Source organism: Temnothorax nylanderi, unplaced genomic scaffold (assembly GCF_030848795.1).
Source record: "Temnothorax nylanderi isolate EJ_2023f unplaced genomic scaffold, tnyl_v1.0 TNYL_tig0018_pilon, whole genome shotgun sequence".
Taxonomy (NCBI): Eukaryota; Metazoa; Arthropoda; class Insecta; order Hymenoptera; family Formicidae; genus Temnothorax; species Temnothorax nylanderi.
This window is the reverse complement of record NW_027249080.1, coordinates 323,978-338,685: the sequence shown is the minus strand read 5'-3', so window position 1 is coordinate 338,685 and position 14,708 is coordinate 323,978. Positions and strand designations below refer to the sequence as shown.

General features: G+C 46.0%; 1 protein-coding gene and 1 long non-coding RNA gene across 6 annotated transcripts in view; one reads left to right on the top strand and one right to left on the bottom strand.

Annotated features, from left to right (window-relative positions):
• LOC139768798 (uncharacterized) overlaps positions 1-14,708 on the bottom strand; it is a 170,818-nt gene that overhangs the window by 77,086 nt on the left and 79,024 nt on the right. The window lies entirely within an intron of this gene.
• The window catches only part of Sp1 (transcription factor Sp8), an 80,008-nt gene that overhangs the window by 42,464 nt on the left and 22,836 nt on the right, over positions 1-14,708 (top strand). Inside the window, exon 1 of one of the 5 annotated variants that reach the window (XM_071699342.1) lies at positions 9,377-9,784. The exons of 3 other annotated variants lie outside the window; for them this stretch is intronic. In XM_071699342.1, the coding sequence (XP_071555443.1) occupies positions 9,698-9,784 (87 nt within the window). In that variant the 5' untranslated portion in view covers positions 9,377-9,697. Of the gene's footprint in view, positions 1-9,376; positions 9,785-14,708 lie in introns of those variants that run through there. One more of the 5 variants, XM_071699338.1, reaches the window with a different exon arrangement.

Sequence of the window (14,708 nt, the reverse complement as noted above, 5' to 3'; positions counted from 1 at the left end):
GAGGAAAATGCTTTATGAAATTTATTTGAAAAATATATGCGACACCAAACGATTATTCATCTTCCTTATATGTATATGATATTAATATCTGCTTCTCTCAATAATACGAACGATGAAATCGCGTTGCATATACACGAGTCAGATATATGTTAGTAACTTATATTACCCCCATGTGAATTTTTGAAGAACACGTTTAATGTCCTCAGTGATAAACGACACGAATGATTTCAATTTATATCTCGAATAACAAAGTCGCGACAAGGTATCCGTGTGCTTTATGCGAACGTGCGTGCGCTCGTTTACGTGAGCGACCAGCGAACGGTTATTATTGACTCGGCAATAATGCATCAGGTTTAACCGTCCGCAACTGCAATTTCATATTAACGATAATTATATCGTTGAAATTTATGTCTCGATGATGCATTATCCTGTTATTTATGGTATCGATTTGGCGTCTGAAAACGAAAAACTTGTGTACACAGTATCGGTGTGTGAACGTCTTAAGTTATTAAAAACCTATTATATTTTATTTTTCGTGTTAGCGTTTTTGCAGCTGCGTACCTATATTCATTATTAGATAATCTCGTCTAATACTATTATACAGATTTATATAATAGGGCAGAAAGGGGGGAGCTATTCGTTGCACTCGAATACTCGAATACTGTATTCGCAACGTTTCTATTATCGTGAATAATGTTATCATTGCAATCGTTAATAGATAGCATAGGCATCTTTTAACAAAATGGCTCAGTTTCTGCAATTATTGCGGTAAACAAGAAGAAACCATAATCCACATAAATCATAAAAATTTAACAAATATTAATCGAATTGACAAATATAATTATTCGAAGATACTCATGGGATCGAAAAAGTTGACATAGGAAATTGCTTAATTAAAGTATGTTAATTAAAGTATACCTTAGTGTAATAGTATCAATGGACAATGGACACGCAAAGGGAATTCCATTGATGTATGGACGTCGCTGGACACGGTGTTATTTTCGTTACCAGAGGATAATTATTAACTAATGTAAAATCAGGAAACCTATTCTTCACCGTAATGGCATATTAATATCTCGAACCTAGTCGTTGTAATTCCACCACTACCTCTCAAATACGAGATCTCGAAAGAATCGAAGTCTTTCGATGATCTCGTACTCGAATATCAACTAAACGGAAACATAATAAATAAAAAAAGAATAAAAAGAACAAGAGAGAGAGAGAGAGAGAGAGAAAAGAAGAGGAGAGGAGAGAGTAAGGAACAATAAGATCGTGAGAAGAGAAAGGTGGCGCAGGTGGAGGAGACAACGGAGAGGAAGCAAGAGGAAAAGGACAAGGAAGAGGACGCGAAGAAACGAGAAGAGCCGCAGAAGAGGAAGACGAAGCGGCGGACGCTGTGCTGAACCACGTGATCGTAGAGCGTTTTAATTGGTCGGGAGCGCGATCCACGCTGCGATGGAGGGAGGACGAGATAAACCAAGCAGAAAGGTGGGACACGAGGGGGGACACGAGTGGGACCGAGGGGGTGACTGAGGGGGTAAGGGAAGGGCGAACAGCGTTCGTTAGGGTTGCAACGTGGATTAGACGATCGCGAGGTTGTACCGAGGAGGACCGTTGCGAGGGCGGGCGCTGTTTCTGCCCCACCAGCAACACCTTCCAGGATGGAAACGTACTCGCGAGGTTCCTTAGGAACGGCCACTCGACGCACTCTCCTGGGGCACGCGCACGCACTCACGGCCCACGCATACAGGCGCGTATCCGCGCGGTAGGGGGGCGACGGCAAGAGAGTGAGAGAGAAAGAGAAACAGAGGACAGAGAGCGAGAGAGAGGAAGAGCGCGCGAAAGAGAGAGGAGGAGGAGGAGGAGGAGGAGGAAGAGGAGAACGAGAACGAGAACGAAAAGAAAAAGCGAGAAAGAGATACCGATCCGGCTCGCCTCCGTAGCTGGGCCGCTTCTCTCCAACGTGGGGGACGAAAAAGCTCAGTTATAATTGTTGCACGCCGCGAGGTGCATCTCGGGGTCCCTCCGATAATTGTTACCTCCTTCCGCGTGGCTGGCGGTTCCGCGCGACGCCGCGACGGACGCGTATATATCGGACGACATCGGACGAGTGGGAATCCGCGTTCGTCGCGTCCTCGACCGACCTCGTTATCGACTGACCTCCTCCACCTCGTCCGCGGCCGAGCGGCAGCCACAGAAATTACTGTGATTACCGGGATATACGAGGGCTCGTGGAGCACTCCGAGCGGACTGCCGCGCCGCCGCAGCAGCCGATGCACCTGCGGACGTCATCCGGGAAGCGTCTCGCTGCACGCGCGAATCCGAGGCTGAGTCACGATCGTCGAAGAAGCGGATTGAGTCTTGTCGATTCAGGGGAAAGCAAGACCGATCCTTTACGATCTCGGGTGGATTTTTAAAGAGCTCGTATAGTCCTCGGAGCAGAGAAGACTCGGAAATGAATTGCGCATATCAGTATTCGCATAACGGCCATCCGCAAAATGTGATGACGATCGCGCCGACGGCACCGCAGCAGAGTCTACACCCCGCGCAGGAAACAGAGTATCTCGAGGTAGGAGATGTCGAGGTATATTGTATATCTTTAAAGATGCCACGCGCGCGCGGAGATTCGGTTTAACCGGGCGGCGACACACCGAGGACGAGTAATTTTAGCGATTTAAAACTCCATGAGTGTCTCGCCGAGTTAGCGGGTGATTCAAGTCCGCGACGACCCCTTCGCAGCTTGCTTCCATAACGAGCCTGGGCGGTTCTAAAGCGCCCCTTCGTTAATTGTTCATCTCCCGACGTCTAACACGAAGGGGATTCGATACGGGATCACCAGGTCGCCGCAACCAGCCATTTTCCATCAACTCGTTGGCGCTCGCGGAAAATTCAATTCGTCCGATTGCCAATCGGATCGTTCGATTGAATTTGTTGAGGATGGAAGTATGAATACCAGTCCGCTTTTGTTAGGAATATCGGCTGCGTCAATTACCGTTCCAATAACGTTTCTTAATTTAATCGCGAGTTGCCGTACTAATGTAACTATATGTAAATCGCAAATCTCGATCACAGGCTGACCCACGGAAAAGAAAGATGACGAAATTTCGTTTACTTAAAACATACTCATCGTTAACGACCCGAAGAAACGTGCGGCGTGCCAATAATAAATCGCGGTCGATCGACTCGCGCGAAAGGTTGCGAAAAAAAGTCCGCGCTTTCACGCGGCCAAGGCGACGAACGAGAAATCGCCGTGGAACCGAGGAAGGAAGGTAAAGGAAGATGAAAAGAGAGATGTAGCTGGGGGATATTAATATAAGGGCTCGATACGTAATTATAGTGATTACCGGATTGCCGGGGGGCGGACGAGGGCGTCCCTCAGTTTGCACGTCATTTCGCGATCTCAACTTCCAGCGAACATGCGCGCGAATTTGTCGGCGCGGGTCCTTGGCCAGGCTAATTGTTTCCCCCTTTCGCGCCAAACTTTCGCGCACCAACCACTCCTCCGCATACTTTCCTCTACGTATTCCCGACACGCGCGCCTCGGAGAGAAGAAGGCTCGCGCACCGGATATTCGTCGTTTAACGATGACGCGTTTAAACCGTGACATTTCGCTCGCGGCGATCGATCCTGCTCTCGATCGTTTTCTGACACAGTTACCCGACGAAACGTGCCGATCGTTAGAAATATCGGATCAGGCAGGGCGCTACTTATCTATTAGGAGAGAATATTTAAAACGTCGTAAAACGTAACACTTATCCACGGGTCGTATAATAAATTACACATTGCGCAACCGAGGACTATATTTCCGCTTTTCGATGTTTTACATCGACCAATTGCTATTTGTAACTCATTAAATCCGCGACGCTGTACATCAATTAAAAGTTTTTCAAGCGTCGCGTCGCGTCAATTGACGATGTGCTTTGCGGGATAGTTAATCGTCGTTACGAGTCTTTTACTCTTTCCTTAATTGGTTATTATCACCAACATTATCGGTAATTATAGCGGCACGTGCGTCAACCTCGACTGCCGTTCAAGCATCCACGTCTATATTGCATCATGTATAATGCAAAAATCTTTTATGAAACCGTTTTTACTCTCGCCGATAATTTATCTATATTATTTTTATCCCGTCTATTAAAGAATCATGATTTCCTTTGCGCTACATTATCGCGGATTACCCGTTCTTAAATGTCGCACCTAATTAACTTCAATTATATATGCAAAGATGCATAAGTAGCTGCTATGCAAAGACTAAAAAATCTGATATTACATGTACGTTCTTAATGTTTGAGATTATTTTAATTACAGTCACAGTGTTCCATATATTTCCTCATGTATGATTGAATGTGACTAGAAGAATAACTAATCCGTTAACTAATTCGATTAAACATAGGTACTCAGATTAGTTAGGCAGACTTGTAAGTCGCTTCAAAATTGATCTAGTGATCTCTTCTCGTGTTTCGTACCAAGTGTACGAGATAAAATACAGATCGATACAAGCCGCAGCATCCAATAACTTGTTCAACGTTATTATCCCTCTCCAGTCCGTCTTTTATCTACATCTAATATACTCGGAATACGAGCAGAGGAAGGCAATAGCATCGAGGGCAGCAGGATAAATCGAGGAAAGATATTTATTTCGATCGATTCCCTCCTGAAACCGAGGGTGCGCCTTATTTGCGTCGCTCCTCTAACGTTCGCGGTCGGCGGAAAGGAGCGACGCGTGAATTACGGGGAAGGGGAGGTTGTCTCCTCTCCTCCCCGTGGAACACCCCATAAATCTGGTCGGCGGACGGAGGGACGGGCAGGCGGTCGGGCGTCTCTCTATCCCGAAGCACGATGTAGACAGAATCTCGACTTACGCCCCGGCATCGGCCACGGCAACGAGTCCGTAAATCAGTCCCGGACGAGTTTCTCCGTGTCCTGTTTCGCGGCGAGACGCACCACTCGGTCTTAAAAGCCTTTCACGCGATTCTGCGATATACAGCTGTGTATATTCATTATTGGAAATTGCGACGGCTAGAATTTCGAATCTATCACCGCGATGTTACAGTTCGGAGATCATTTTCCGAAATTAATTTTCTCTCATGTGTTTGTTCTGTATTTATCCTGTAAGAATAAAATAACGTTTTGAAACGTGGAACGTTGCTCGGTAGAATTGTAGAAGCGCCACTGCGGATGTCGGTATACATCAATGAACGATCGTCTCGCGTCTGCGTCCTTCGGCCTGATTTCGGCAAAGGCTTACGCACGGCGTTAGCAGATAGTAGACAAGATCTAACTTCAACTGGTAAGGTGAATCTTCGTTTTCGACGCTGCCAGCCGCCACGCACGGAGCTAGTTTCTTGGTAATTATTAGTCCATCAGCATCTCTCGATGGCCACATGGCCGTGTGAGAGGGAAGAGCCGAGCTGGTCCCAGCGCGGACCATCCTCGCTACGCGAGGCCGCCCTGTCATTATCCGCCCCCGTGAGGCCCGTAGGCCCCATTTCCCTTTCAACCCCATGGCCCATCTCTGCCAATCAACGATCCATCATCGAAAGATCCGATGTCGGCTAACGTCGATCTATCGCGCTATCGAGAACGGCGTTGCGATCGGTAGTCGATCGGCGCTAATCATTTTTCAACGACGCGGAATATCCATACATTAGTGTCGAATGAAATAATGTCGCTGTCCATCCTCGTAAAATATCGGGACGCACGATTCATCCTCGCGATCATGGTCCCGATCCGGCGGGGTTTGTGCGCGCGCGGACGCAATAAATCCAGAGAAACTGCTCTCGTGCGGGAATCTGAAAACGAGGAAACCCGATAGCTACTAGCTTCCACGCGCGCGGCCCAACGCCATTTGTCCTTGCCGCGAGCGTTAACGCCCGTCTTTGGTTCCGTTCATTGTAAAACATCCCTTTTCGCACCCCCCCGCGCCCATTCACCGTCCTACTCCGCGATACGCAAGGGCGTGGGCGGGTCGCACCTTTTGTGCGCCGGTGGCACGCGATGTACGCATAATCGGCCGCCAGGATTCGTAGCGGGTGGCGGCCGATAACGTCCCCTCGTTCCGCGAACCTATTCCTTTCTCACCTTCCTTCGCGTCGTCCATCTATCGATTACTCGGACGCGTCTATCTCGAGGGTACCATCTAACGTAAACACTATCCGGCCGATGCGATGATATGAAATCAAATCACGCTGATCAGATGGTTGCTCTATATGATGCAGGATATATATCAGCGGGAATCGTCAAGAAAACTCAGACAGAACGTTATTTGCGATTTAGAAAGAATAGATCGAATATATTCAAACTGGAAGAAACTATATATTGTGTATTATTATTTTATCTTACGTCAAGTATCTCGTTGATCGGACCAAAAGCTACTTTAAAACCCTCGTTTTACGAGACATTTGACGAGAATATACATCGAGTCACAATCCGTCATCAAACTTGACGGCATTCTCTTTGAGCAGACCTCGCGACCGCCTTGTCACCGAGCTCCATGAGATATTACGTCTAAATTACCCGGGCCAATCTCGATTGGGACCACGGCGATCGTCCGGTCGTTGCGCGCCCGGCTGGCCGGGAATGGTTATGAATGGACCACGATTAGCCGGTCGCCTCGCCGTAGTGGCGCCGTACCACGCCACGGACTTCTTCCATTATGGAAAATTAGATCCTAATGCGACCTCGACCCGTCGCTCGCGTCTCCACCGGCCATTGGCGTAGGAAGGTAACGACGAACGCGTCTCCGTAGAGCAGAAAAAACCCGTGATGTGCCCTAAAACTGCATTCGGGAAATTTAAATTTCGTAAATCGCATAAACAGACTCGACGAATGGCTCTTTAGCGGTGGAATTAAATTGTAGTTTGTACATTTGATACGTTGCGTTAAATTTTAAGAGAAACCGGCTCACCAAATTACGCCAATTATGAAATTCTCAGCCGGTTGGCTACCTCTCGCGATGCGGTTTTATAGGCACGGTTTAATCGCAGCCACGACGCAAACCGCTATAAAAGCGGCTCGTATCATTCGCCATGTGACGAAAAAAATTTGCGGTAGCCTAATGACAACTCTCGTCTTAATTCTCGAATCGTTGACGCAAGATGTACCCAGATTTTATTTTTTTTTTCTTTTAGACAATTTTTAACCAGATCTTATGAAAACATTGCTCCCCTACTTTTCTGTACGGTTATAAAATCCGTGCAATTTATGTGATCTTTTATTTTTTTTCAAAATTTTAAAAATGCTCTGTCCGCACGAATACGCCACTGGAAATATACTTCTTCGTACTTCGTTTTAGGTTAAGACACGGAGCCGATAACATTTGAAATTCAAACTGCACGATTAAAGTCGCATTAGCTTTTTGCGCGTACCCGCAGGTTCTCCCTGCACAACTTTGTGATATTTGTGATTTTAACAGCCGTCGTTCTCGAGCTTGCATCGCCCATCTGCGTCTCATGCACGCAGCTTGTTTCGCAAAATCAAAACAGCACGAGTAAATTGCGAGCTCGTACACGATCAACTTCTTTTTTGCATGTAATAATTGACGTTCGATACAGAGGTACGGTTACAAGGCAGGTGTCGAGATGAACGTTCCTGCGAGATCCTAAATCTTGTTTCGTGATGCGAAAAAATATATGACGACATTTAATTGAACTAGGTATTAAATATTGACACGCTATATATTCTACGAATACATATCCATCAATTCGTTCTCGCCGATATAAACTGTATCTATTTACTTTTTTATTTCGGTAGCGCGATACTGCAATATATACAAATATTGATTTATTTTTCAATGCAACTTGCGATACGATCATTGATTCAGAATTTTTCCAACTGTAATATTATTATTAATGATACTGTCGCTGTTATCGTAGATCAAATATTAGTATCGATTTCCCTGCACACATAGCTGTCGTAATACGGAGTAAGAAATTGCGCGAGTTTAAAACTCATTTGTAAACTTATGTTGTAACAAGTTAACGCGTGATTGCACACGAAATGGAGTGATCCGTCGAGTGCCGTGAATATATCATGCAAAAATAAAATAGGTCATAAAATACCTTATCAAATTAAGTGACTGTCTCCAAGCAGCGTAGATATATTGAAATATAATATTTCAATTCGATACTACCGCGGCAACAACGAACTATAATTCGATAAATAACATGCATTTGTCTCCGCGAATATATAGATGCAATCACATTTGCGATATAGAGCTCATATGAAAGTATATAAGATCATGCATGATTTAAACAGGACGGAAACGCATACGACGTATATGCAAATCACATAGAATTATATAATAGCGAAGGATACTATCGTAGCTCACAATTAATAAAAAAATTGTTATTTCTAGCTACAGCTAGAAAATTCAATCTTCACATATTTTACTTAATTACATCAGCGACTGCGTGTGGAATAATAGCCATTAAGAATATGGTCGTAGGAAAGGCAATGGTAAAAAACAATTTGCATGTAATTTCCTGAACGCGCGTATTAAAGATAATTCTGGATAATAATTCCTGGCGAACAAATAGCTTGGAATATTTAAAAAGCGATTACGAGACCGTAAGTCGTCAAATACGATCGCTATTGCGGGTCTAATGCGTCTTCTACCCCCTTATGGAGGGCCAATATATCCAGATATCTTAAGATATCGAATTCGTTTATCCCTTTTACCTCTTTACTCGGGACACGCGCACGAGCGGACACCAAGCGCGCGGAGGACCTGATCAATCGATCAGCTCCGATTTCAATCGTGTATCTTGGATAAAGCGAAGACCCCTGACGCTCCGAGTCTCCATCGCGCGTATCGGTATTTAAATAACGACGAGGCGCGTAGTATACCGTTATGTCAAACTACGAGCTCGCGAGCTCGCGAAACGATACGATTCCGAGTCACGTAAAGCGGCGAAAGGGGAAGCGCGAGCGAGAGGGTGAGCGAGGAGGAGGAAGGGGCCGAAGCGAGAGCCTCTTCTCGCTTCTATACGCCGAGAGGGACCAAAGTCGCCGCGCGTGTCTCCTTCCAGCGACCACGAGCTGCGCGCGCATTTCACGACTGAATTACCGGGGGTTGCGGAGGGGATCGCCGGGCGCGACAGAGAAGCGAGCCGAGGAACCGGAGCGGTGGGACCGAGACGGCGCACGGCGGTGAGGGCACCCTGCGAGGTAGGGGAGGGGGGCTCACGGTGCCACGGGAAGGGGGATAAACGAAGTCGAGGAAACCAGGCACGGCACGTAGGCGGTGATGGGCGGTGACGGGTTCTGGTGGGACCCCGCCCCGCGGACCGACCCCTTTTTTGCCCGGGGGCCGCGGAGTCCTGGACGTTTCCCTACCACCTAATATCCCCGTTCGGTTGAGACCAAGTCGTTCGAACGGTCGGCAGTCTGTCACGGGGCGAAGAACGGGAACCACGGTAATCCCGGCCTTTCCCACGGAGAGCCTTTTTTTTATCCGAGCGACGGTCGGCCGCGAAGGACGACACCGGAGCGCGTCCGATACGCGAGTATCCCAAGCGCGATCGCACCGTCGTCCGGTCCCGTGATCTCTCGAGTGCAGTGTGTAAAACGAAACAGCTGGACAGAGAAAACAAGCGACCCGGAGACGCGAGAGGACTCCTTTCTGTCGGGTGTGAACTTTTAAATTCCGCGGTGCGCGAGTCCCGCGGGTCACCGGCTGCGACAATCCCGAGTCGAGATGCTGACCGACATGACGCCGGCGGCGGCTGGTCAACTCTATCCACAGCTACAGTCTATCGCAAAGTCGCCGGTGCATGGGCACGTGGTGAGTGTCTCCGTTCAGTCTTTCCTCCTCCCTTTTTCTCTTCTTTCAACGTCATGTGTGTCACAGTATCGATGTCCATCCGATTGTCCGGTTTTCCACCATATCAAATATCGAAATTTGCTACTACAGACGTTTCATGACGTATGTGACGTTGCAAATTTGTCGCTATTGCCACCGTGACTCGTGAAAAAGGGTCTTTGACATCAGTGAAAGGGACCCCCGTCGCGGGTTAATTTCTTGGTCGAGTTAGGTCTAGTTAGGCCGAGTTAAATCTCTTCGGAGCAAGACCGAATTCTCGAATTTCATCGGGACGCCCATTAATCCCGGATAGAGATCTTGGTCTCAGCAGGCAGGTAAAGCGCGATGCCGGAGATTAGCTGCTACCGTCGAATCCTTGACACCTCCCGATAAGATCGCCGAGATTTCCTCAAAGGTGTACTTTGGTCGCCGGCGTTGTGATCATCTCAGGCGTCAAGGCGAATGTCATCTTTGATTTCCGACGTCAATTTGCTGGTAGACTCCGTCTTTGAATCTTGTTTCATATGTCGCAGAGAAAAAAATGTTCTACGCCGGTATTATAGTTGAGATTGAAAATGACAAATTAGTTGATAAACATTTTCATTAACGCGGATGCTGCGTAACTAGATATTAGCAATAAATTACTTTGCTATTATTTATAATTGCTACAATGAGACGATTGGATTATCTATATACGTATAAAAACGGTGCTTTATTTAATATATGATTATATGTTGACGTTTTTATTCCAACATGCAGAGGTGATAAATCAGAAGGTTGATTATTATCTGTAGCACAACGGATATTTAGTTATTCATGATACATCTGGAGCATTAGAGTGATATAGCAATCAACATTCTGCAAACCGTATCATTTGTTTGTCTGTCTGTTCAATAATCAAGATAAGAGAACTAATCGCGATCAAAATATTGATATGTTACGTTACAAAGCAATATCCATTAATTATTAATAGTACACCAGTCTCAACTTTTTTTTATCAATAATTATTAGAGAAATCAAATTTATTTGTGCAATTATTTCTAATAATAATATTAACGTCAGTAATATCGACGTGAGTAAAAAGGACACGCGGCAACACTTCACTCATTATTATTATATAATGAATTCCTATGTTATTTGATGATTAAGTACTGAAATAAGGCAACACGGAAAGGCAAAAGCAGAAACGCTTTGAAAATATCAACTGCTTGAATAAATTGTAAATTAGCAAATTCTTGAAACAAGCACGGTAACCTTTAATGTGTTTTACGAAGTCACTTTGATCAATGTTGAATGTGTCAACGCCGAGAAAGGAGAAAACCTAGTATTACGTAACGTCATATCGCGCGATTGTGAGAGTTTTGCAATATGTGTTAAGATCTCTTGATCAGGGATTTAAAGACAGAGATTAAATTTGAGATAAATCCTACATTTGAAGAATATGCCTACGTGAAAAAACAAAATAGCCGTAACTATATGTTAAATATTAGTGATATTTCAGTGATCGTTGTCAATCATTATTAGACCCTGTAAATAAAGATAAAGTAATAATGATTTATCGCATTGCGAAAAAATCTTTGAGATAAATTCTTTGTACATTTGAAGTATATACCTACGCGAAGAAACAAATAGCCGTAACTTGTATTTATACCAAATATTAGTGATCTTTCTGTGATCGTTATCAATCATTATATTAGATCCTGTAAATAGAGATAAAGTAATAATGATTTATCGCGTTGCGGCGCTGCAAGTACCCGTGTACCTTGGTTTCGATTTGTCGAGATTATACCTTTTGGCTCGAACGTATAACGAAGTTAGCGACACGCTGCAGGTCGCGTTACGAATCAGAAATATCGGAGATAATCTGACGATGATAAACTCGAGTGTGTATATCCCTCAGCTTTCGCGGCAACATGTACCCGGCTCGTTGCTCGAAGCTCTTTATTTTATGACTCGGCAGGAAGGACGACGGCGGTCGCCGTGCAGGCCCTGCGAGATGATTTACGAGTCGACGTAAAAAAGTAATTAAATCCCTGCCGTCAAAAAGGAAGGCGTGCGCGCGAGCGCGGGTATTAATTAAGTCAGGCAGAAAGTTTCCTGTGTGCCGCGTCGAGTATTAATGCCGGCGAAAAGTCGCATATCCGTCGGTGGACATCGCGCGGGCGCTCGAGAATCTCGAGATCGTCCTTCGGACGGACCCAGTTTCCGGCCTGACTTTTTGCGACCTCTCGTTACCTCGCATGGCCCTGCACGTTGATTCGCTATATTTGTTTCTCGGTACTCGCGTTTCCTCGTCGCTCGCAACAGCGAACCTGTTTCGCGCGACTCTCATAGCTGACCGTCTCTTGCCGACGCGTCGTCACCCGAGTCTTTTTTGCGAGCCGTCCGTTTTTGCTACGAGATTATTCATAGACGGCATCGACGGTATCAGGACTCGTCCAAGATCTGTTCTGCAACTCGCGCTTGCGAATAACCGTAAATCCCTGACGATAGAAACTTACATTGCGAAAGATTTCGAATAAATTCGTTCCGGGAAATTGCGCGCTTTCCTCTTCTCGAGATGTAAAAATATGTATCGAGGAGCCCATTCCCTCCAACAAATTTTTTGCTCGAAGGTAATGGTTTTCCTATCGCGCGAGAATCCTTTCAGAGTTTTTCCAGCTTCTGTCGAGAGGAAAAACGTATGTGTACCGAGTTTTTCATCTAAATCGGAGATGTCTCGTTTTCCAAACTACGGAGCCACGCTCCTTTGCCGGTGTCGAGCCACTCGATCCGAATGTATCGAGTGTCCCTCGTACAATGGTCCTTGCGCAAGGTTCTCAGGACTCAAAAGGACTGCCCTACCTGTGTATCCGAGGAGCCAATTATTTGTCCGATCTCCTTTGTGCGCCGGAGGAATCCACTTGACAGGATGCGTGGGATGGAAACGCGATGCCTACTTCCTTTCGCCACCCGATCCCGCCAATAAGATACTCTCCTCCGTAAGGGTCTTGTCTCTTTGTTTCTTTCTCCTCACCCTGTCTCTCATGTCGTCAATGGGGGTTGTCCTTAAAGGGCCATGAGACTCCTCGACGGCACATCGGTGAATGGAACCTCCGCGCTGCGCGTCGATTAATACGCTCGACTTAGCGCGACGAGAGGAATAGGAGGCGAACTCTCGCTGTCGTGCAACGCTAACTCCGTCGTTTACACGCATACGCGTTCTCCCTCTTTTTCCTCGCTGGTCGATTGGATAAGAATGTCAACAACCCTCTGCATTTTAGTTTCGATATGACGCCTGATGTTTCGATCGTTCAAACCTTCAACTTTCCCCGACGCTTACCATCTCGAACGTTATTTAATATCAACGGTAAAAATTTACATTAAATATTCACGATTGAAAAATTGTCAAATAAACCTATATAGCTATGATATCTATCATAGCTATATAGATTTATTTGACAGAGAGAGAGGAAGAGAGAAGAACGCGATACATAATGTATGTGTTTAGCAGTATAAAGATATGTTACTCTCTTACCGCTCCAATGTCATGCATAATAAACGCGGCACACGCAAAACGGCACACGTTGAACCTTCGTCACGTCGGAGCTATACATGAAACTACGTACAAAACTTGAAGAGAATTTTCTTCGTAAAGTTATACGTCGGCACGCTACATTGAAAACACGTGAATCCGAGGGAAACTAGCAAACGTGTCACGCTACGAACGACGCGGCTACGCGATGCAGCAGCATTGTCTTTCTAGCGATCGATTCCGGTGTGTCATTAATAATTAATGCCGCGACCGACGAAGCCTGGAAATATCCGTGGAACCGGAGTTACTAATTCACGTACGACTCCGCCGCGCCCCGTCGCTTTCTTCGTTGACATATCTCAGTTTTCAGCGGACTACTTCCGCCTCACCCCGCGATCTCATAAATATTTTAAAAATCCAATGTGCGTAAAATAAACTTTATAATATCGACGCATATACGTGTGCACGTACATATGCGTACACGTATACAGGAAGGAATTGCAAAGAATCTTTACTTAAATTGTATCTCTTGAAGTAGATGACCTCTATTATGTATATTATATCGCTGAGGATCGTGACACGAGAGAATCGGTGGAGAGAACATATATATATGTCGTCCTTGTGGCAGAACTAACGTCCTCGAGCTCTTTTATGCACGACTTCTGCTCGTGTCCGCCAATAGCGAACGTAGTTGACACCTGTCAATATTTTGCACGACGTCGTCCGCGCGCCGCGCTCTCGAGCACCCTCTCGAGGGCTCTCCTACTTCCACGTCGGTAATCCGATAATCCGATTCGTCTGGTAAAGGTGTCCCTTTAAGCGACGTCCCGTTGACATTTTCGAGGGCAACAATGGACTGCGAACGGCCGCTGCGGAGTGCAATGCACGTCGTGCAGAAAACGCTGCGTCCTCCGTCACGCCGGGAGCGCGGACGAGGGGTTGCGGAGGGTGGCGCGGGGCTTTTTACGTGACCTAAGAGGATTTACCTGAAGCATCGGATGCCACACGAGGATGTCGTCCTAATTTGTACTATTTGAGAGCAAAAGGGAGAGAGAAAGAGAGGGGGAAAGCGAGAGAAAGAGAGAAGAGGGCGAACACACTATTTCCTTAAACGACCGCAACATCTCTTGCGAAACACGCGATGCACACGGCCTTTCGCGTTGACCACGAAGCCCTTCTATACGTATCTTAAGGGCGATCACGCGCGCCCGAATTTCGCTTCACATTCCGGAGAATAGATCTTTCAGCGCTGCCAGAAAGAATCCAATAGAAACGCATGCTTGCGGTTAAAAATTCGGTTAATAAAGATCCTTTATCTCTCTTCGACAAAGCGTTTGCGAAATGTGTAGACTGGAATCATTATTCTTCCTTCCCTTTTCTTATTTTGTAACA